General features: G+C 46.3%; 1 protein-coding gene across 5 annotated transcripts in view; it reads right to left on the reverse strand.

The window, feature by feature from the left end:
* WWOX (WW domain containing oxidoreductase) overlaps window positions 1-22,681 on the reverse strand; it is an 811,261-nt gene that overhangs the window by 99,852 nt on the left and 688,728 nt on the right. The window contains exons 9-10 of one of the 5 annotated variants that reach the window (XM_053270439.1): window positions 8,060-8,099; window positions 7,382-7,477 (exon numbers count right to left, since the gene is read on the reverse strand). The exons of 3 other annotated variants lie outside the window; for them this stretch is intronic. In XM_053270439.1, coding sequence (XP_053126414.1) covers window positions 7,382-7,477; window positions 8,060-8,099 — 136 coding nt within the window. The remainder of the gene's footprint in view (window positions 1-7,381; window positions 7,478-8,059; window positions 8,100-22,681) is intronic. One more of the 5 variants, XM_053270440.1, reaches the window with a different exon arrangement.

Genomic DNA, 22,681 nt, shown 5'->3' on the forward strand with positions numbered 1-22,681 from the left:
AACTTGCCCCCTTTTTTGTACAATTCAGTGCTGTTTACTGCCCTTCTTAGTAGCTCCTATGGGATTTTTTTTTTTTTTTAAATGAGGAGTTGTTCTTGCCGGCTGTTACTAACATCATGGTGCCACAAAGTCAATCAGAATTAGCTACATGACATCATGAAGCAAAAAGAGAGTGAGGGCAATACTCCCTGCCCACACTTGGCATTTTCCCTCTCCCCAAATCATCACCTAAAAGGGAGAGAAGATGTGCATTTTGTAGGGGGTGATTTCCCCACCAATTCTTGTTCCCCCTTTTAGCTCAGCCCTGGGATTTACTACTTTGTTCAACAACATGCTAAAAACTTATTTTTATATTTCTATCCCGCTTTTCCTCCAAGGTGCCCAGAACAGTGTACATTGTTATGTTTATCCTCACCGGAACCCCATGAGGTGAGTTAGGCTAAAAAATAAGTGACTGGCCCAGAGTCACCCAGTGACTTGCATGGCTGAATGGGGATTTGAATTTGGATCTCTCTGGTCCTAGTCCAATGCTCTAACCATTACACCATGTTCTAACCATTACATCATGCTGGCTCTCAGAATGTCACCCTTCCATTGTTTTTAAGGTTCCAGTCCTCATGGGTTGCAAATGCGCTCCTTGCAAACACACTGTGTGTGCATATATAGGTTTGGGAAACACACATTTGCTGGCACAAGCCTGCATTTCCACCCAAATACATACGTAAGTTATTTATGTACTAGGGTAGAACATGTAAGGTCACCAAATGCATTTATATAAAAAACATATTCCTTTTACTCTCTATTTTTCTGCACAATAATATTTTTCTGCACAAGAGTCTCTGGCCTGCCCACAATATTGTGGACACATATTGGGGGCACAACAGTGCCCAAAATATGGTTGCTGTGTCCTGTAATTTGCCATTTCATTGACTTTGTCGCACTGTGCCAAAATTGCTTCCGGGTATGAGAAAAGGATGTGTACACTAAACTCCTTGATTGTTCCTGATTACTCCATTAAGCCAAAAAGCTCTCAAAACATCTGCATTCTCTGCTCTTCAGCTTAGCCTTACTTGTCCTTTCGCTGATCTACTCAGATTACATGTAGAATCGGCAGAATCTGATAGATGGATAGAGATAACTCTCCCCCCTTCCATAATATTAGAACTACTACAGAAGTACGGAGCCACCCAACAGAATTAGGTGACCCTTATTTAGGCAGTGGATTCAGGACAGGACTTATTCATATAACCCTACTTCATTCATGCAGTTCCTGCTGAAAGCTGCAGGTACAGAAGAAGCATGAACATAGGGACATAGGAAGCTGCCATATACTCAGTCAGACCATAGGTCCATTTTGCTCAGTATTGTCTACACAGACTGGCAGCGGCTTCTCCAAGGTTGCAGGCAGGAATTTCTCTCAGCCCTAACTTGGAGATGCTGCCAGGAAGGGAACTTGGAACCTTCTGACTGACTTTGTCCCAGAATGGCCCCATCCCCCAAGGGAAATATCTCACAGTGCTCACATATGCAGTCTCCCATTAACATGCAAATCAGGGCAGACCTTGCTTAGCAATGGGGACAATTCATGCTTGCTACCACAAGACCAGCCACCTAATGGAGCAGTAACCTGCCTAGGGAGCAAGAGGTTGCTGGTTCGAATCCCTGTATTGGGGGCAGCAATATAGGAAGATGCTGTAAGGCATCAGTTCATACTGCGTGGGAGATGTCAATGGTAAACCCCTACCAAAGAAAACCGCAGGGCTCTGTGGGTGCCAGGAGTTGACACCGACCTGATGGCACAGCTTTACTTTACTCACCAGAACTTTACTTTACTCAACCAGTTATTGTGGTATTCAGCATACTACTGAACAGAAGTCACTGGAGTGCACCAGAGGAGGAAAACCACTGCCTCCAGGTCCTGCTTGTGGGCTTCACAGACATGTCTGGTTGGCCACTGTGGGAAGCAAGACTACATGGACTTTCAGTGTGATCTATCACAGTTCCTCATTTTCTTAACTGTTCTTCCAAAGTCCTGCATGCTACGGTTAAGGTTTTACTTTTTCTCTGGCGTAAATAATCTCAGATCTCCCTGACCTGATCCCTTATAGTATATGTGTAAGAGGTGTTTTGCAAATCACAAAGCTGCCGGTTCCCTACTGGAATGGGGACCGTTTTCTTATTCCTAACTCCTTTTTCCTATGAAAACTGCTTTGAGAGCTTTTGCTGAATAGTGGTATAACGACGACGATATCGCAAGAAAACACAGCAACCTATCCCTTTAAGGGAGAACTGGTTGGTATAACTGGTCTGAAGTATAGTATGTATTAAGGCATCCATGTGGTGACTTTTTTTATCCCATGCTTTGAATTTGTGAAGAAGAAGTGAAGAGCAAGGCAGCATTTCTAAACTGGCCACATGATGGGCAGCCCTGTGCTGACATTAGGGACCTGCCAGGTCTGCTGCACCAGTTGAAAGGCAGCCCCCAAAGTGTAGCACAATAGGGCTTCAGTGGAGCAGTTGTCTACCCTGACCGGAAGCAGCTTCTCCAGGGTTTCAGCCAGGACTCTTTCCCAGCCCTACATGGAGATATTGGGGATTTGACCTGGGGCCTTCTGCATGAGCAGCAGATGATTCTCTGCCACTGAGTGATGGCCCCATCCCAAAGGTAGCATACATGGGTCTCCCATCCAGACACTGATCACAAGAAGACCCGCTTAGCTTCAGCAAGGTGGCTGTATCCCGTGCCCTTTGACCAGGGATAGAGAACCTTTGGCACTCCAGCTGCCATTGAACTACAGTTCCCATAATCCCCAGCTACAGTAAATTGTGGCCGGGGATGATAGAGTTCAACTGCAGTTGGAGTTGGATTCACTGAGCCCTTTCTAGAGATCTGGTGAGAGGGCTTGAGGGTGGGCGGTGCGGAAGGCTGCAGAAGTTTACCTTCCCTGCAGATAATCCTGCTGCTGCCTTGGGCAGCACAGAGATGCGGGGGTCGGGACATACCTTTTCCAGCCCCTGGAAACCCCCAAATGCACCATGTGAGCAGCGTTCCTGCTAACAGGGATTCCCAGATGTTGACGACTGCAACTCCCAGCATCCCCAGCTGCAGTGGCTTTTGCTTGGGGGTTATGGGAGTTGTCGCCAACAACAGCTGGGAATCCCTGTTAGAGGGAACAGTGCGCATGAGTGTGCAGCGCATTGTTGGGATTCCATCCGCAACGGCCAGGTACTACTACTACTACTGCCACCACTATGAATATTTATATACCGTTCTTCAACCAAAGTTCACGAAGCAGTTTACAAAGAAAAATACATTGGGGGGGGGGAGTACGTGGTGTAGTGATTAGAGTGCTGGACTAGGACCAGGGAGACCCGAGTTCAAATCCCCATTCAGCCATGAAACTAGCTGGGTGACTCTGGGCCAGTCACTTCTCTCTCCGCCTAACCTACTTCACAGGGTTGTTGTGAAAGAGAAACTCAAGTATGTAGTACCCCACTCTGGGCTCCTTGGAGGAAGAGCGGGATATAAATGTAATAATAATAATAATAATAATAATAATATAATATTTTGGGGATCCCACCAGTGATGGCCAGAAGCAGTGTTCCCAGTTATCGTTGACTGCAGCTTCCAGAATCCCCAACTGCAATGGCTTCTGGTTGGGGATTCTGGGAGTTGTAGTCAACCACATCTGGGAATCCCTGTTAGAGGGAACACTGGCCCGAAGTCTGCTCCTGTGCCAGCGCCGCCGGCTGGGAGTAGCTCATTCACACATGAGGAGTTAGCCTGAGTTAAGTTGTGCGCTGGCGGCGGGCTCGGTAGGCAGGTTGGCCACTGCGGTGCTGCAGGGATCCACGTGGATCCCAGCAGTTCTCAGTCAGCCATGTCCAGGCTCGGCTGCCTTAGCCTGGTGTTGGCTGCTCGTGAGAACAGACACATTCACTGACTGACTGCCAGATGCTCCACCCAGGTTCGTGCCGGACACTCCAGAGACACGGCACTGCTCCACCACTAAAATGAAATGGCGGCACTCAGCTAGTCAAGCTGCACAAGAGGAACAATACCGTGCCGGCCACGTGTTCAGCAGCTGCAACCGGAGCACTTCGAGAGAGGTCAGTAAAGTAAAGATGTGCCATCGAGTTGGTGCCGACTCCTGGCACCCACAGAGCCCTGTGGTTGTCTTGGGTAGAATGCAGGACTGGTTTACCATTGCCTCCTCCCACACAGTATGAGATGGTGCCTTTCAGCATCTTCCTATACTGCTGCTGCCCGATATAGGTGTTTCCCATAGTCTAGATTTGAACCAGCCACCTCTTGCTCCCTAGGCAAGTTATTTTCCTGCTGCTCCATTAGGTGGCAATCTCACCCCACAGCCCTTCCCTGCCACTTACAACTGCGGAGGAGATGAAGAAGCAACTGCCAGGGGCCATTGGCCGATCTCAGGTCCAATGGAGGAACAGCCCCACTCCCTGGCCACCCGGAACACATGCTGCTATGTTCTACTGGTGACCATTCAGAGCTTTGGGGGACAGTGGACAAGAGCTGACAGTTGTATCTGGAGAAGCCTTCAGTGAGGAGAGTTAATTAATGCTACCATTTTAATTACTGATTGTGAGCCCCCTTGACAATCCATCTGGGTAGGAAGGCAGGGTACAAACATTGGAAATAAACAAAAAGAAATACATTCGAATCGGTGCCAGGTACGACCATGTGCTCAACCATACAATTCACCCCGATACACAGTGAGATGGGGCTTAACATCAGTTCATTTCCTAGGTATCTGGAAAGCTTTTGCTGTTGTCTGAAAGTTGCGCTTCATGATGTCAAAAAACAACAAAAAAACAACCCAAATCACTGTCACAATCTGAAGGTCTCTTTGTCTGAAACTAGAAAAGCCCCCAATGTGGGGGAGATGAGCAAATTGCTTTAAATCTTCGAACCCTCCTAATACTGTGAGCTGAGCTTCATCTAGTGATGCGTAACTAGGGGATTTTTCTATCAAAAGAACAGCTGAGGAGATTATTTCCAAATATAATATCTGCTACCCTGCTATCTCTGCTAAAGGAAATAAAACTGCAGGGATATTAGTAACTCTTAAACTTTGTGCATCACTAGCTAGGATTCTTGAAGAAGAACGTTTTAATAAAGAGTGCTGAACTTCAGTAGCCCGGCTAAATAAACTGAATCTGCAATTCTGGGGGAGGGAGGAAAAGCAAAAACAGACACCCACCTGCTTCAACTCGTCAGAACATCATTTGCCAGAGTACGACGAAAACCAACCAAATCCAGGCATGTAATTGCATCAAGTGATTTCTCCAAGGAAAGTTAATCCAGAACCTACTTCAATTTATGATAACCTTGTGTCAAATGTTCGGTATATAGGTGTAAAAGAATATCCTATCATCTGAGAAATGCACACCCACAGCTGTGTAGAAAACCCACACTAATCCCCAAGACAGACCATCATTGCAAATTGAGACAAATATCTGCTGGCTACATGTGGTGGGATCATTTATTAAAAACTGAAGGGAGATCTCTTCCTCGTCACCCACCATCCCTCCTTGTCTCGCATTTTCCTTCTCAAACTATGGTCCGAAAGGGGTGGGGGGGGAAGGATCCCTTATAAACCAATTCAGAAGTTCTTCACCACAGCAAACTCCCCGACGCGAGAAAATGAACATTCTGTTCTCCCCACCTGAGAGATCTCAATCTTGACCCTGAAACCAAGCAGGTTAACCAAAAAGGCAGATAAGCTTCCAAGACATCCCAGAGTTCTCCAGAACACAATTTGAGACACTGCTTTACCTCAAGATTGCTTCTGTAGCACCCCCTTCGTTTAAGTCTTTAAAAAGAAAGAATACAAGGTTCCCTCTCCCTCTGCAGCTATGTCCCTCTGCCTAAAGAACCTTTTCTTAAGTACATCAGACTAAGTACCGGCCATTTTTCGGAGACGGGCAGAAACCTTTTTGTTTGGACAGGCCTTTGGAAAATGATTCTGGCTTTTCGTGACTGTATTTTGGCAATTGGCAGCTGTGCATTTTGTTTCAGGTGTTTATATTTTATTGGTCTTCCAGCATGTGGCTACTATGAAGCACCGTCGGGCGGGGGGCGTCCTCAGATCACTGCTGTCCCGAGCACTTCAGGAGCCACCAGAGGCCCCCTCCCATTCCCCCCACCACACACCTCTGGGGCCCCACAAATGCTCCTCACGCCCATAGCTACTAGTGACAAGGCGGGCTCAGCACTGCATCCAGTCGACGCTTTGTTCGCGGGCCATTCAGGCGGGATGCATTCTCTCTCTGCTCAGAGCAAGGCAGAGGAAGAATGCAGCTGACCCAAAAGGTGATGTCGTACATAGGGGATGTATACGTATATGCATATGACATCGTATGCAGGGGGTGTGGCTGGAAAGCACTTAGCACGCATGCATAAACCAATGCCGGGGCGGAACTGCTGCCAAGAGCCTGTCCTGCAACTGAGTTCCCCATGCCCCTTGGTCTGTTCCTATTGCATTTTGAATCATATTCTAAGTCTCCTTGTAAGCACTTCTAAGGATAGTAGGCAAGAGATATATAGATATAGATATAGATAACACAGACAAGCAACCCTTAACCTTGTTTTTGTGTCTCTCTCTGTGTGTGTCTGTGTGTGTGTGTGTGTGTGTGTTTGTGTGAATATAAAGGATTTTTTAAAAATCACCACACAGATCTGTGTGCGCCAAACAATGTATTTTTTTTGGAATAGGAAAAACAACGTATGCTACAAGCGTATCCTAGCTAGAGCTATGCTACATATTGTCCTGTTTCAAATTCGGATATAAAATTGTCGTATTGGTGCAGTAGAAATCTTTCCCGGAAATTCAACTGTGTGAATATTCTTTCCCTTTTCTATTCTGCTTTTCTAGACCGGCTGCTATTCTTTCTGGTGCCATTTATCATCTAAATAAATAAGTAAGTAAGTAAGTAAGTAAGTAAATATTTCCAGAGTCATGATTCCCTCCTGTCTTCTGTTGCGTTGGCACCATTTCCCACTCGGCTCCTGTTTCTTCCTCCTTCCTAGATTAGTCCCATTGGTAGCATTTGTAGCAGGTAGGACGTTGGCACTGGAACTATAGTCATCCTATAGTCACCAACCACAGAGGTTCCATTCTGGGAAAACATCTCGGTTGGCAAATTCGTGGTAGACAAGCCATTGAATTCAATGGCAAACAGGGGGTTAGGGGAATCGTGGTAGCATAGAGAGAGAAAATACAGTAAATTTTTAAAAAACCGACACCCAAATCACCAGGAGTGTGAAAGAGGAGTGAAGGTGACCTGCAGAAGTGTCCCCCCAACCCCCCCAAATGACCTTCCAAAATCACACCCTCCCCCCGCCCCATCTCACCAAACCGTGGATACTCAGGTTGTGGTTGGCGAGACCTGCCACGCCTTCCCGGTCGTGGATACTCAAAAAACCGTGGTTGGCAAGGGATGACTGTATCTGTGTTGAAATTTGGGATTAAATTGGATGCATGATTTGAGTAAAGAGTTTTCATAAGATGAGAGGGTGAGGGTAGATCAGTGTATTATGATCATATTGTATGTATTATTTTGCATACTAAGGAAATAAATTTTCAACAAATTATTAGCAAAAATAAATAAATAAAAATGCCCCAAAGTGGAGTGGCTTTCTGGCACAGCTGAAGATGTTCCAGAGGAGAGGGGAACTGGTCTTGTGGTAGCAAGCATGAATTGTCCTCTTTGCTAAGCAGGGCCCACCCTGGTTTGCACTTGAATGGGAGAGGACATGTGTGAGCCTTGTAAGATATTCCCCTCAGGAGACTAGGTTGCTCTGGGAAGAGCATCTGCATGCTTCCACTAAGAAGGTGGAAGGCTGAAAGAAGACTCCTGCCTGCAGCCTTGGAAAAGTCACTGCCAGTCTGTTCAGATAATACTGAGCTAGATGGACCAAGCGTCTGACTCAGTAGAAAGCAGCTTCCCATGTTCACACACACACAAAAATGGGGAATAATGTTGACATCCTTTGTGACTAATCCACACATCTGTTTTACTGCTTATTCACCTTTTGTACACTTCTTTGGCTTCAAAGAGGTGATCCCAACCTAGGGAAAAAGAGAATTAAACAGCCCTAACTGGCATGGCCAGCACAAGGGCTGCTGTGCAGTGCCTTAATTAGAAGCAATTACCCTAGTGTAATGACAGACTGGAACATTATCTTGGTAGGAACACGTATTTAATCTGTGCTTTAGCAATTTTGCTTCCATGCAAAATGGTCAACAGTGATTTATAACAATTTGATCCTTGCAGAATGCACTTGAATTCTTTAAGGGTGCCATGCATACATTTAAACAGCAAAACAAACATCCCCCCCCCACCCCTGCCCTTCTCAGCATGAACTGAAGTGGCTTTGCTTCCTAGAAGCCATTTGCAGCCCAGCCGGCAAAGGAGAAGGGGGACGGCAGGGAGTTCTCCTGCCATCCTCCTGTAATGGGGGGCCATTTGTCAGGAAGGGAGCGGAGGGGAGGGGGGAACCCCTTGATAGTCACAGGGGGTGGCCACCAGCCTAGGGGGGCTTGCTTAGGATGAAGAGGGCGGGCGGCAGGGACTTGGAGCGATCCTGCCGCACGATTATGTCTACGAAGGAGGAGCCTGCGCAGCGGCCGGAGATTGAAGCGGGTGGCACCCTGCTGCCCAATTACTACATGAAATAAGTTTCTTTACTGGAAGGGGTGAGTAAAGCACCCCCTTTTTAAATTGGAACCCCCCACCCGAACCAAAACCACCCCATGTCCGGATCGGTCTGGAGGCCTTTAGAATGGCCTCCGAACCGGTCCGTGCACATGACTACCCAAGACAAACACAGGGCTTTGTGGTCACCAGGAGTCGACACCAATTCGACGGCACACTTTACCTTTAGCGCAGCCTATGCAATGACTGGGCTGTGATAGTGCTCTATGAGTGCCATGCACATTGATTGAGCTATCTAAATCAATAAACATACTTATTAAAAGTATTAATCAAAAGAGACTTTATATATTTCTCTAAGCACTTTCCTGTCCCCACTGCCTCCAAAATGGCTCTCTTTGTGAACTTCTCTTTGGACAGAAATACAACACCTTGACTTGACATGGGGATGATAGCCGACATGCTAAATTGGCACATTATTTGCTGCGTAAAGGAAACAAACTTTACAAAATCATTACCCAAAGTCTACAGACCTGGAGATAAATAATGAAAATGAACCTTCCCCTGAAAATGCCCCAGTGTTCGTTTAATTTAATATTCTCCATTGGTGGAAATAAATTAAAAATGAACAAGGCTTGTTTATGCCTGCCTTACACTATTCTCTGCTTTTGAATAGCAACCGCATATTAATTTATCAGGATTCCCATAAATTATAATTAGCCAGGAGGATTAACAACATAAATCCTTGAATTTAAAACCAACCTGCCCCACTCGCTCTTCCCTTTGCCCTAAAGTGAAAAGGAGCCCATAAAAGCCATCACTGCTGTTTGATCCATTAAACTCATGAGACATTCTTATTTCAGCTTAGCTACTGGAGGTACATTCGTTAAATCTTAAAGTTACAGTAGCCTGCCTGGAACTGAGATGCTCACACTGCAGAAAAGAATATGCTAGCAAAGCAGCAACTATGCTGGAGCAACTGAGGCTGCAGATGAAAAAAGTGTTCAAAATCAGGGAAACTGGGGAAGAGTACTTTTAAAAGTTGGATTTTTAAAAAATCTGCCTTTAAAGCCCAGCAGGGACATCAATCTAATCCCCATATCCCCTCTTTCCCTGTGGAGAGAGTTCAGACAAGACAGCCAAAGAACATTATGAGGAGTATCAGAAATACACATCTTTATTCCCTGTGATAAGGCGATACGTTGCAGGACTCTCTAATCTGACCAAGCTCTACCTCATCTGAGGGAGAAGATAAGCAACCTGGACCAAATGTATGCCAGCTAGCTCATCATCCATGCTGGCTGTGATGTTTATCTCCGACTGTACAGAAAAGCCACGGTAGAAATATGCATTCTAATTGCCACGGCAATGGGCAATGCCAATTAAAATGTGATTGATCAAAATCATGGTATTTTAATAATACACACACACAAACACTTACATTTGGTAGCTAAACATTCTTCAAGCTTACATGTTCCAACTTTCCCTATTTCCCACAAACAGTTCATACTTTCTCATCTCTGTCCTTGATGAATTACTGCTCCATTTTGTCCCAATTTTTGTCTAATGGGGATGTTTTATTAAAATTGTATTAGTACAAGTTGTTCAACTTATCTTCAGGTTTCTTCTCCTTCCCCAGGATCTCTAAAAGTTAAATTTTTTTAGCGAAAGGGTGGTTGGATGCATGCATGAAGTGTCCATAGCATATGAACCCTAAAGCACGGCTTGCAGATTCAGAGGTCCATTTTGTATTGTTGCTAACAATGGCAGTAGAATGCCAATTTCCAAGTATATCTTTAACCAAGGTTAGAAACATCCTTTTGGCTTACAATCCAATGGAAGATAGGGCTATTGCAGAGTCAATGGCTGCCTTCAGATGTAATGCAGAACATGGTTCCACGCCCCCTTCTCCTGCTCTCCCGTCCACTTTCGAATGTTCAGAAGAGCTGCCTCTCTGCAGTCAGCGAGATTGAAGAGAGGTGTGGGAGATGGCTGTGCAGGCCACATGTGTTCATTCATGACAAAAGGACAGCCTGCACAGCCAATTGGGCTGGAGTGAGGGAGGAGCTTCCGCCCTCAACTCTGGTTCAGTGGAGCCAAAACTGCAGAACCAGCATTCGGATGTAACGCTGATGCTGCAGAACCGGAGGTAAGGGCGGTGAAGCTCACTCTGACCAAAGGTTCAAAGTGGAGTTTGGGAAGGGAAACTGTGGGTGTCTTCTTGCTCATAACTCTGGTTTCTTCAATTCGGACGTGTGGTTTGGGAAACTGGAAGTGAAGATACCTCATTTGTTAGTACATCCAAATTTAGCCAATGAGTACAGCATACAGCTAAGCAGTAGACAACCGCCAACAATGTGTAATTGCAGGGGTTGTTGGACTTCAGATAAATGGCTGTTGTGGCTGGGGATTATGGGAAGTCAATTGGGGACCCAGGTTTGAGAACCCCTGCCACAGAATTGGGCTGTTCCTAATTGCATCTCAGAAAAGTTGGAGGGCATGCATTTTTTATTTATTTATTTATTTTTTTAAAGATTTAAACCCTATATTTCAACACACAGGCAGAAATATATGTAACTGAAATTCTTTAACTAGATATTTGGATCAAATTACATCTTAATTTACATCATATATTGGTAAAGACAACACTGATCTTGTCATGGATGCAGATTAGGGATGTGCAGAACGTTCTGTTGGTGGAATGTTCTGACTCAAATTGGGGTGTTTCGAGTGTTCCGAGCTTAGAACAGAATGTCCTTCAAATGAAGGGCTTGTTCAGAACTCAGAACGGAACGGTCCCATTCAGAGTCAGAATGTTCCAAGTGTTTGAGTACCATACCATGTCAGCACTACTACAAATGGCTGCCACACATGTGCAGAGGCCAGAAAAGCACCATTTTGGACTTCAAAATGGTGCCTGGGACGTTCCAACTTGGAACAGGGTTATTCCATTGGAACAGGTTGCTCGACCAATTGTTCTGAGAGAATGTTCCAATATGGTTCCATGCACATCCCTAATGCAGATGTCCCCCCCCCCGCAAAAAAGTGCAACATTAAGCAATGTTTTCTAGCATTACTGATTCATCTCTGTGTAAACCGCCCTGAGCTATTTTTGAAAGGGCAGTATAGAAATTGAATAAATAATAAATAATAAATAATCCCATTCCATCATCTCAGGACTTTTCATTCTACTGCATATCCAGCGAGTGGAGAAGCAGACCAGAAGAAAAGCACTAGAATGGATACAGTGAGGAAGGAGAGTGAAACTCCATACTGAAAGTCATGCACTCTTGGGCCTAGGGGTATGCAAAATGTTCAAGTCAAACTGGCTCAAACGTTCAATGTTCAAACGTTCAAGTCAAACTGGCCTGGTTCCACCGGTTCAAGCTTGAACCGGCCTGGCCCCCCAAAAGGTGCCCCCGGTCTAAGCTTGAGCCAAACTGGGCCGGGTTCAGATCAAACCAATTCAGTCCAGTTTGAATGGTTTGGATGCTTGTAAAGGGGAATCTGATACGGATTCCCCTTTACAAATATTGGGGGGATTTGAAAAAGGGCAGGTGAGGGGCAGGGGTTGTCACCTTATGTGGTGCTGTGATGCGCAGCTCCTCTGTGGTGGCGGCCGGCAACAGCTCCCCTAGGTCCCACTGGCATTCCCCTAGACACCCACTGGAGCTCCACCCCATCAGCCTGGGCCAGTGGGGGCTGATGGGGAAGCGCCGGCAGGGCTTAGGGGAGCCACCAGTGGTCCGCTGGCACCATGAAGCTGTGCTGTGACAGTGGAGTGTACGGTAACTTCCCACCCCGACCCTTTTTTCAACCTCCCCTCCTGATGCTTGTAAAGGGGAATCCTTACCCGATCCCCATTTACAAGCATCCAAACCGGGTCAACCTGGTTTGTCTGCTTGGACTGGACTGCCACCAGTTCAAACCAACCGGCTCACAGATTGGGCGGTTCGGTTCCAGTTCAGTTTGAACTGGAACCGAACTGCCCGTAGCGGTTCCGTGCATGCCCCTACTTGTGCCTACTCGCTTGCTGAGGTCCTTAGTTCAGGCTGTAGCTTGGAGCTCATATGACTGAATGCTCCCTGCAAAACTAGCATATCAGGAAAAAGCCTAATTTGCTAGGTTTCTTCAACCTTCAGGGAATTTGTTGTGTGGAAGAGCATTTCAACTGTTGAGCCTCTACATGTAGTCTAAAGTGCTGCAGCCCTGACACAGACAGCATCTTTTTGTGATATTAGCTCTAGAATTAGGTCTACAAGTGTGATGGACTAGGCTGGATGCTAAAAGTAGGGCGGCCAACTTTCATATACTAAAATTCAGGACAAACCTTAAATATTGACAGGGAAATACTGGAACATTTCAGGATGTTCCCCCTCTTGATCTCCCTCTCTTAGGTTTCCCACCTTGTGGTTCAGGCAATTAAGATCATTTCATTGTAACCTTGGGCTATAGCGGAAGAGAGGTTAAGGCAGGCATTAGTAAGACGGATTCTGTTTCAATGCCAAATACCAGTTGAAAACTTATTTTTCTTTTCTGTGTAGATTTGGCAGAGAGGCAGAATAGGAGCCACCTCCCCAATGGCATCATGGCTAGGGATGGGCCCGGAGCGGTCCGGAGGCCATTCTAAAGGCCTCCGGACTGGTCCGGACCTGGCCGGTTCGGTTCGGGTGGGGGGGTTCCTTTAAGGGCGGGGGAGGGTTTTCTTACCCCTCCTGCCGCTTTCCCCCCTCCAGCGCGCATATTCTATGTAGTAATTGGGGCGGCAGGATACCTCCCTACCGCCCCTTCTCCCACTTGAGTGCAAAAGGCTGCACGGAGCCTTTTGCGCATGCGCACGTCGCGAGCGAGTTTCACGTCTCCCCGGCATGCGTGCGTGTGTGTGGCCATGCGCGCATGCACGTCGGGGAGACGTGACGTGTGCGTGAGCAAAAGGCTCCGTGCAGCCTTTTGCACTCAAGTGGGAGAAGGGGCGGCAGGGAGGTATCCTGCCGCCCCAATTACTGCATAGAATATGCGTGCTGGGGGGGGGGGGGAACGGCGGGAGGGGTAAGTAAACCCTCCCCCGCCCTTAAAGGAACCCCCCACGCAGTGCCGGACTGCAGCTCTGTGGTTCCGTGCACACCCCTAATCATGGCACTCTTTTAACTCTTCCAGCACTGGTTTACCATTGCCTCCTCCTGTGCAGTCTTAAATGATGCCTTTCAGCACCTTCCTATATCTCTGCTGCCCGATATAGTACCAGCGGGGATTCGAACCGTCAACCTGGTACCTTGCTTGGATAAAAAACACAAACGAGGCAGGCACTTTGATCCCTGCGCAGTAGTGGGGAAACTTGCCATCTCCGAGACAACTGTTAGAAGCTTAAAGCTTAAACACAGCCGCTACGTATCCACTGACTGCAACCTACCAAGATCTTGACAACCCCTTTCCCTGTTTTGCTGTCCTAGACAGAGAGCAAAACCAATAGGTCTATCAAGTCCCAGCTGACCCAGTAGCAACTCAAGCCCCTATGGTGCCGGAGGTGAGAGAGCAACATGTCACTGCTTCTGTCAACCTCATGTTCTCACACAGTTTCCAACCCCTCACCCCATCATGTCTCCACTTTCCCCAGCTACACAGGAGCTGGAGCCACTCTCATTCTCCTCTGTCCCTTTCCCTGCTCACACCCTCATTTTGAAAAGATAGGGAAGGGAGCAGAAGGAGCAATTATTTTGGATCAGTGAGTAGAGTACTGGCTAGAGGGTCTCCATGTGGACGCTCTAGGGCAGCACTCTACTGGCCCAATCCCCTTCCTTCTGCTCCCTGCACCAGGCTCTGCATGGAACTGATGTGGAGGAGGAGGAGGAGGAGGAGGAGGGCGGCTATCTTGGATGGGGCAGAACTACCAGTGTTCCATGGTGTCCCTTCGCCCATCAGAGCCCTGACTCCCCACTCTGGTTGGCCGCTCCAGCTGTTGCCACTGCTCCCACAGTCTGACGCCCCTTCCTGCCTTCCCTTGCTGCTTCTGCTGGGAGCAGAAAGCAGGAAGTAAGGGCTGGTAAAAAAAAATTGATGGGGGGGGAGGGGATCGTGATAGCACGGACACACCACCACAATGAAGCGGGGAGGGCCATGTGTTGGGATGGAATACAGGCCTTCTCAGCACTACCTACATTTTGGAGCAGTTCTTTCCTGAGCAATGAGGTACTGCTTGGTGAAAGGTTGCTCCCATGGTAGTGGGTGGGATATGTGGGGAGGCAGGTGACACTGTGCGGGGGGGGCATGTTGTGACCCTGCTGGTGCCCCCCAAACCTGCTGTCACAGGTGATCCCTTACCTCATCTCATGAAGGGCCCACCTGTGAGCTGAGCTGAGGGCATGGTCAGCTATGCATGGTTTGATGGACCTTTTACTTTGAAGCTGTTTTTCACGTTTATATTAGCTGCTTTGGACACATATATGGAAAGGCGTGGTATACATGCTTTACATACATGCACAGATCTTGACTGGGCAAACTAGCAAGAACAGGAGTCTCTGCACTACAAGAGGGTTTCCATGAACATTTGATTGTGAAACATTTTGCGATCCCCCAGAAAAACCACAGATAGGCCTTTTCGGTTGTAGCCCCTTGGCTTTGGAACGCCCTCCCTGAAGAGCTTCGCTCTTTTCCTCAGTGTTGTTTTTTTTTAAAAAAAACCAACTAAAAACACTTCTTTTGAAAGAGGCTTTTTAATCTTTCATCTGCTGCTTATATCTGGTAGGTTCTTTAGTTTTTATAATTCTCAGTTTTTTAGCTTTTAATATCACTTTTAATTTGAAACTGCAGTTTGGACTAGCTTGGCTTTTTAACGTGTTTAACTTAATGTGTTTAATTTTATTAGTCTTATTTCACATTGCATCTATTTTATAAATGTTGCGAGCCTCTCCGAGCAGCAGTGTACTGGAGGGGTGGGGTATAAATATTTCAAGTAAAATAAAATAAATAAGATAGAAGACAGGACATTTAACATCCTTTCCTGAATTAGACCAAAGGTCTGCCTTGCACCTCATTCTGCTTCCCACAGTGAGCAATCAGGTGCCTCACCTCCAGAAGCCACCATCCTCCTCCTCCTCCTCCTCCTCTCCTCCTCCTCCCACCACAGTTATTCATTTACACATTCCCCAGCAACTGGTATTCAGCAGAAAATGATGTGAATACCTGAAATGGCTGGGTCTTATTCTCATTTGCTTCTGCTCCAGTTTCCCTTTCCTTCCTCTGCTCTCTTTCTGATGACTATTATTATTAAGAATAGTTACATATCACTTTTCAACAGAAGGTTATCATAGCAAAGTTATAAGAAAATGGTTCCTGTCCCCAAAGGGCTCACAATCTGAGAAGAAACACAAAGGAAGACACCATAGGCAACAGCCACTGGAGGGATGCTTTATGCAGGGCAGAATAGTAGCTCTTCCCCTGCTAAAAAATGATTCACCACTTTTAGAAGGTGCCTCTATGCCCAGTTTTGGGGGAACTCCAACCTCATGACCATTTATTTCCTTTAACACAACAACAACAACAACAACAACAAACAATGCATGCAGTAACTTAAACTGGGACAAAGATATACAGGAGATGTCAGGGATTTGGTCTCCCCCTCCGATATTCCCTAATCAACCTCACTAATCTTTTCACTCCCTTTTTTTGTTATGTATTTCTTCTTGAAACAGTATTTTCCAAGAATACACAACAGTATGCCAAAGCTTGTCTACATGTATACTGTGAGTCCCTCAGGGCAGGGACTTGATAACAGCAATTCGCCTCAGCCTAGAGATTCCATATACTAGAGGATGATGACGACGACTACGAATATTTATATACCACTCTTCAGCCAAAGTGCACAAAGCGGTTTACAAAGAACAACACATAAATAAAATGGTCTCCTGTCCCCAAAGGGCTCACAATCTAAAAGAAACACAAGGCAGATACCAGGTGTGCTGGGGCCAGTTGCTATCTCCTGCTAAATATAAGAGAATCAACAGTTTAAAAGGTGTCTCTTTGCTCAGTTAGCAGTGGTATAAAGCCTTCATTTCTAATAGCCAGTGCCAGACCTTTCCCCCATCAATCTGTCTTATCCCTTTTAAAACCATCCAACCTAATAGCTATCTCTACATCTGTGGCAGCAAATTCCATAAATTAATTACACATTGCATGAAGAAGTACACTTTCTTTTAGCTGGCCTGAGTGTTACCAATCAATTTCATCAGACGGCCTCGAGTCCTAGTGTTGGGGAGAAAACGTTCCCTCCATCCACGTTTTCTACACCATGCATAGTTTTATAAACATCTAACACGCTCCCCGTTAACCTGCATTAACTTATTGTGTCATCGTCAAACACATGGACAGCATTGCATTCTTGGCAAGGTGTCAGGGCCTAAGCTACCTTCCTTCTGTGATGCAAAATTGGGCTATAGGACATATTATTTGGGGCTATATTTTCAACAGGCTATCAATCTGATATTTTCTTTTTATGCCCTTGCAGCTTTAAGTGATTCAAATGGGGGCCCCTCTATTTGTTCCTGTTCATCACCATGTGTGAACACCAGAAGCTGCCATATACTGAGTCAGACTCTTGGTCCCTCTAGCTCAGTATTGCCTGCACAGACTGGCAGCGGCTTCTCCAAGTTTGCAGGCAGGAATCTCTCTCAGCCCTATCTTGGAGATGCTGCCAGGGAGGGAACTTGGAACCTTCTGCTCTTCCCAGAGCGGCCCCATCCCCCAAGGATCTCACATGTAGGGCTCACATGTAGTCTCCCATTGAAATGCAAACCAGAGCAGATCCTGCTTAGCAAGGGGGACAATTTGTGCTTGCTAGACCAACCCCGCTCCACCAGACCAGACCTTCTCCCCCTGGTGTGTGACTGAGTGTGTGTAATAAGAGTCACAACAATGAAGGCAAGTGCCCTAAAATAACCAACTTTTGCAGGGGCATGGCTAAATATATTTATCCTGGTAGACCAGAGAAAGCGGCAGAGCAGGGTTATGTGACGCCTAAAGAAGGAATTCTACTGAAGGGAGGAGGGAAGGAGTGGGAGGTGTGAGTTGGGTGGAAATGCAAATAGATCTGCTACCTGGAAGTAAACACCTTGTTAATAATAAATTCCACTGCCCTCTATTCCAGAGGGGGAGCCTATGCTCATGCCATGTGGGGGTTGGAAAGTGCTCTCTCTCTGCAAAGCTGCAGGAGCAGAAACGCTCCGCCAGCCCATCCCAGCTCCCTTAATTATTTTAATTGCAGCAGCGCAATGCCAACGCGCTGAATTACCCCCTCAGGCTCAGGCTGCTTAGCCAGGAGGTACTGAATTAAACTGTCAGAACATGCAGAAAAATTGCAATGGTGCCTGTCAACAGTATTTGTTAAGAGACGCGGGTGAAGCCAGTGACTTATATAGAGAAAGAGCTGCCGGTGCAGAGTCGTCAAAGCACAGCCCTGGAACTAATGGGGTATTCAGAGGTCTTGTTCTACTTCATTGGTCAAAGCCAACCAAAAAAAAACAAACCCCAACTCAAAACCAAAACCAAAAAAAACCCCAACAAACCCTGGTAATATTTGGGGCGGTTTGCTATTTATAGCCATGGTAATTAAAAAAAGGCCATTTAAAGCTGCAAAGCCAGCCTCGTTACAGCGGTCCCCACCGCCTACATCCCCAAAAGCCAGCAAAGCCCGTCATTCCAACGCCAAGGGTTAGTGTGGAGTCAAAGTAAGGCTATCTAGCCATGCAGGTGGGTGATCACCTGCCTCATTCGTGGATGAAGAAAAAGCTATAGCTAACAGTAGGCTCTTTTTCATTCTCTTATTTTCAGGCTTCATCACAGAAACACAGCAGAAGCTACTTTGTACACTTCTACAAAGGAAACCATCAAAAGTGCGTGGATGATCTTGCACTTTTCAAAGCCTCAGAAGCCAGGAAGTGGACTCATAGGAGCATAGGAAGCTGCCTTCTACTGAGTCCGACCCTTGGTTCATCTAGCAAAGTATAGTCTACACAGACTGGCAGCTGCTTCTCCAAGGTTACAGGCAGGCGTCTCTGCCAGCACTACTGAAGAGATGCTGCCAGGGATTGAACCTGGGACCTTAGGAACATAGGAAGCTGCCACATACTGAGTCTGACCATAGGTCCATCTAGCTCAGCATTGTCTACACAGACTGGCAGCAGCTTCTCCAAGGTTGCAGGCAGGAGTCTCTCTCAGCCCTTTATTGGAGATGCTGCCAGGAGGGAACTTGAAACCCTCTGCTCTTCCCAGAGCAGCTCCATCCCCTGCAGGGAATATCTTACAGTGCTCACACTTCTAGTCTCTCATTCATATGCAACCACGGCAGACTCTGCATAGCTTAGGGAACAAGTCATGCTTGCTACCACAAGACCAGCTCTCCCCCTCTCACCTCTCCAGACCTTCTTGCTCTATCATTGAACTACAGCCCCATCCCTTAAAGCAGGCATGGTCAAACTGAGTTCCAGGACTTGGGGCAGGCATTCTTCTCCATGGGATTGGACCCCAGCCAAGAACAGAGGTTCAGGAGTGGGCAATGACAGGGAGACTCAGGTGACAAGGTTTCCTTCCTTCTTTCCAGGCTGTATGGCGTAGCGAATCAAAGCCTTTATCTCAGAGCAAGCTAACATGGGGGACAGGATTGCTGGATCATCCCTGCTGAACCTTGCCTGGCTAGGCTTCTCCTATTCTCTATTAGCGGTAGGTTCAGAATGTTGTGACCACTGCCCCTCTTATCTACAAAGCTTGAACCTCCCTGGGCTTAGGGTGGAATCCCAGGGAAAACTCTCTTTGTTTTGCTATTGGTACAAAAATCTTCCATGTGCAAGCCTACATGTGGTGAGAAAACTGATAGCTTCTGACCATTTGAGGACGTGTTTGCACCATAGAAACCTCACCTTCACCCCCCCATCACCACGTTGTCTTGAGTTAAAGACCAACTCCGAGAAGCTTGTAAAAAGAAATGAATTAAAAAAAACAGTTTTATTCAATTACTACAGACTGCTTCCATCTGAGGCTTTCTCAGCTTTAAATACAGTTAAGAATTCTTAGTATTCTACATGGCTTGGGGCTGGGGTCCCTGTCAGACCGTGTTCACCCATATGAATCTGCCAGGGCCTTCCGCTCATCGTCTCAGGCCCTGCTCATGGCCCCACCACTAACAGAGATCCGGTTGGCGGGGACTAGAGACAAGGCCTTTTCAGTTGTGGCCCCTCAGCTTTGGAATGCCCTCCCTGAAGAGCTTCACCATGCTCCCTCTCTCAATATTTTTAAAAAGCAACTTAACACACACCTTTTTAATGAGGCTTTTTGGTAATATCTTGTAGGTTCATTAGCGTTTTATAATATTCAGTTTTTAGCTTTTAAAATAACATTTGATTTGAACCTAATAATGAGTGTGGTTTTAACCTGACTTTTAACTGTTTTTTTTTTCAATTTGGTTAATTTTATTACTTTTACTATGTCTTGTATCTATTTTATTGTTGCGGGCCACCCCGAGCAGTAGTGCACTGGAGGAAGCGGGGTATAAATATTTAAATGAATAAATAAATAGTAGGATTACAAAAACAGGTTGTCTTAATGCACACTTAAAATGTTTATAGAGTCTTTTGCAACAGCCTAGGTAAGGTGGGCATAGCCTAGTGTTTCTTATTTTAATTACATTACAGGTAAACAATAATAGAACAGTATCAGGAATATGCAAAAGCACACACACCAAAGAAATATAACTTCTAATGCAAAGCCTGACTAAACAGACTTTCCCCTAAATTAATCTTCTCAAACCCAAAGCCCTGGCTTCCTTTCCTTGAACTCACCAAACTCCTGATGGTAATTCAAGCTTCCTGTCCTCCTGTCTTTCAAGGATCTGCAGAGTTATTTTCCTGCTGCCAACCTCCATGGCCACATGTCCTCCTCAGGACCTCCAGGCTATCTTCTTCTTAGAAAGAACTCCCTTCCCCCTGGCAACAGCTCTCTAGGTCCTACCCACCTGGTGTGCTGATTGGCTGAACCTTGGAGTTCACCAGCTTCTAAGTCAAGACAGGGCTCCCTTCCTGTTAACTCTTTAGTGGGAGGGGAGGCTGGTCACTACATAGGGAGACTTTCAAAGAGCTAGACTCAGCAGTCAAGTGATCTGTTGTTCCAACAAGAGCAACTTGCATGTGTGAGGCTTATAAAGGCTCAGAGTCTCGAGCTGGCAGCTAGCTCTTCAGTGTTGGCAGCTGGGGGTGGTTGTTCCCTTTCTCCCAAGGAGCCCTTTTTGAGAAAAGGCAGGCCGAATAGCCAGTCAGGCACTTCTCCTCTATTGGTACAACTCCACCCTCATCTGCTGGCGTTGGTGAGTGGGTAGACTGAGCCTTGGACTCTTCTGACTGACATGCTAGTTTTCTAGGTGCAGGGAATGTTTTTGAGTGGAGGAGTATTCAGACTTTTGAAATTATCCCACAGTCTGAATTGATGCAGCCCAGGTACAGGTTTGCCATCTCAGTAAAAATTTGGCCTCCATGTGTGCATATTATATATAGTGATTAGGAACATAGGAAACTGCCATATACTGAGTCAGACCATTGGTCTATATAGCCAGTATTGACTGGCAGCAGCTTCTCCGAGGTTGTAGGCAGGAATCTCTCTCAGCCCTATCTTGGAGAAGCTGCCAGGGAGGGAACCTGAAACCTTCTGCTCTTCCCAGAGCAGCTCCACCCCCTGAGAAGAATATCTTACAGTGCTCACACTTCTAGTCTCCCATTCATATGCAACCAGGGTGGACCCTGCTTAGCTATGGGGACAAGTCATGCTTGCTACCACAAAACCAGCTCTCCTCTCCAACAATTGAACAAGGTAACATAAATTTCTGGGGGTCCTTTAGGGAGGGGGTGGCCACTGGCTAGGTGACAGCTCACACTTCCCCCTCTGCCTCCTTGACTGCCCGGGGGGCGGGGGACAGGGGTCCACTTCTTGTCCCAGAGCCCATTCCAACCTTGCTACGCCCCTGCTTGAAGGTGATTGGTGCTCTCTGTCCATACAATGTATTGTGGGTCTCTCAATTGTAATCAAGGATACTAAAACTTGGCTTTTCCCGAATGTTCTTGGATTACAACTCCCACCATTGCAATAATAATAATTAAAACAATAATTTGGGGACCCAGGTCTGAGAACCCCTGGCATATATTATTCCCAAAGTGCTTTACATTATAGGACTTCACATTCTTTCGGAACTCATGAGCCCAATTCAGACATGATATTGTACGAGTGTATAGATGTCAAGTGATTGTGTGAATGACTGTAGCTGTGTTCATTTTAAAAGTGAACCTGGATACAGGCTCTTCAAATGCATGGTGCAGAGAGGAAGTGTATGGCTGTACCTGTGTTCAGCATAACATGTGAATGACTGTACCTGTGTACAGATCTCTACCTGTGTATACTACACACTCGTTATAAGAGTGTTGAATATAGTGTGTGGATGGGCCTATAGAAAGAAAGGTAATTCAGCCCTGTAAGACTACACATTGTAATTTGCCACAATTACAATTAGACATTGAATATGTCTTAATCCACATTGTATGCTATACCACCCAAACCTCCATGGAACACACCAGAACCAAAAATGTTTGCTCCTGGATTCACAACCCAGATGATTAACATTTCAGTGGTGGCGATGCACCTCTGGATGCCCTCCCCATTAGGTGTCTCCACTGGCAGGTCAAAACACTATGATTTCATGAGAACTTTGGCTAAGTGCCTGGTGCCATTTTTGGAAGGGCAATATATAAATCAAATAAATAAATAAGCAAGCAAGCGGTCCTAGCTGGTCTCTCTGCACTATGTTGTTCCTCTGATAGTTTTGTCTGCTGCTCTCTTTACATCTTTTCAAAGGGCATTTTGAGTTGCTGGTTTTAGCGTTTATTCTGTGAAGTTGCTTTATTATGTACAGGCAAACCTCACCATATGCAGCCCCGACATCCTCAGTTCTGTGTATCCACGGTTGGACAGT

Source organism: Hemicordylus capensis, chromosome 9, assembly GCF_027244095.1.
Source record: "Hemicordylus capensis ecotype Gifberg chromosome 9, rHemCap1.1.pri, whole genome shotgun sequence".
Lineage (NCBI taxonomy): Eukaryota > Metazoa > Chordata > Lepidosauria > Squamata > Cordylidae > Hemicordylus > Hemicordylus capensis.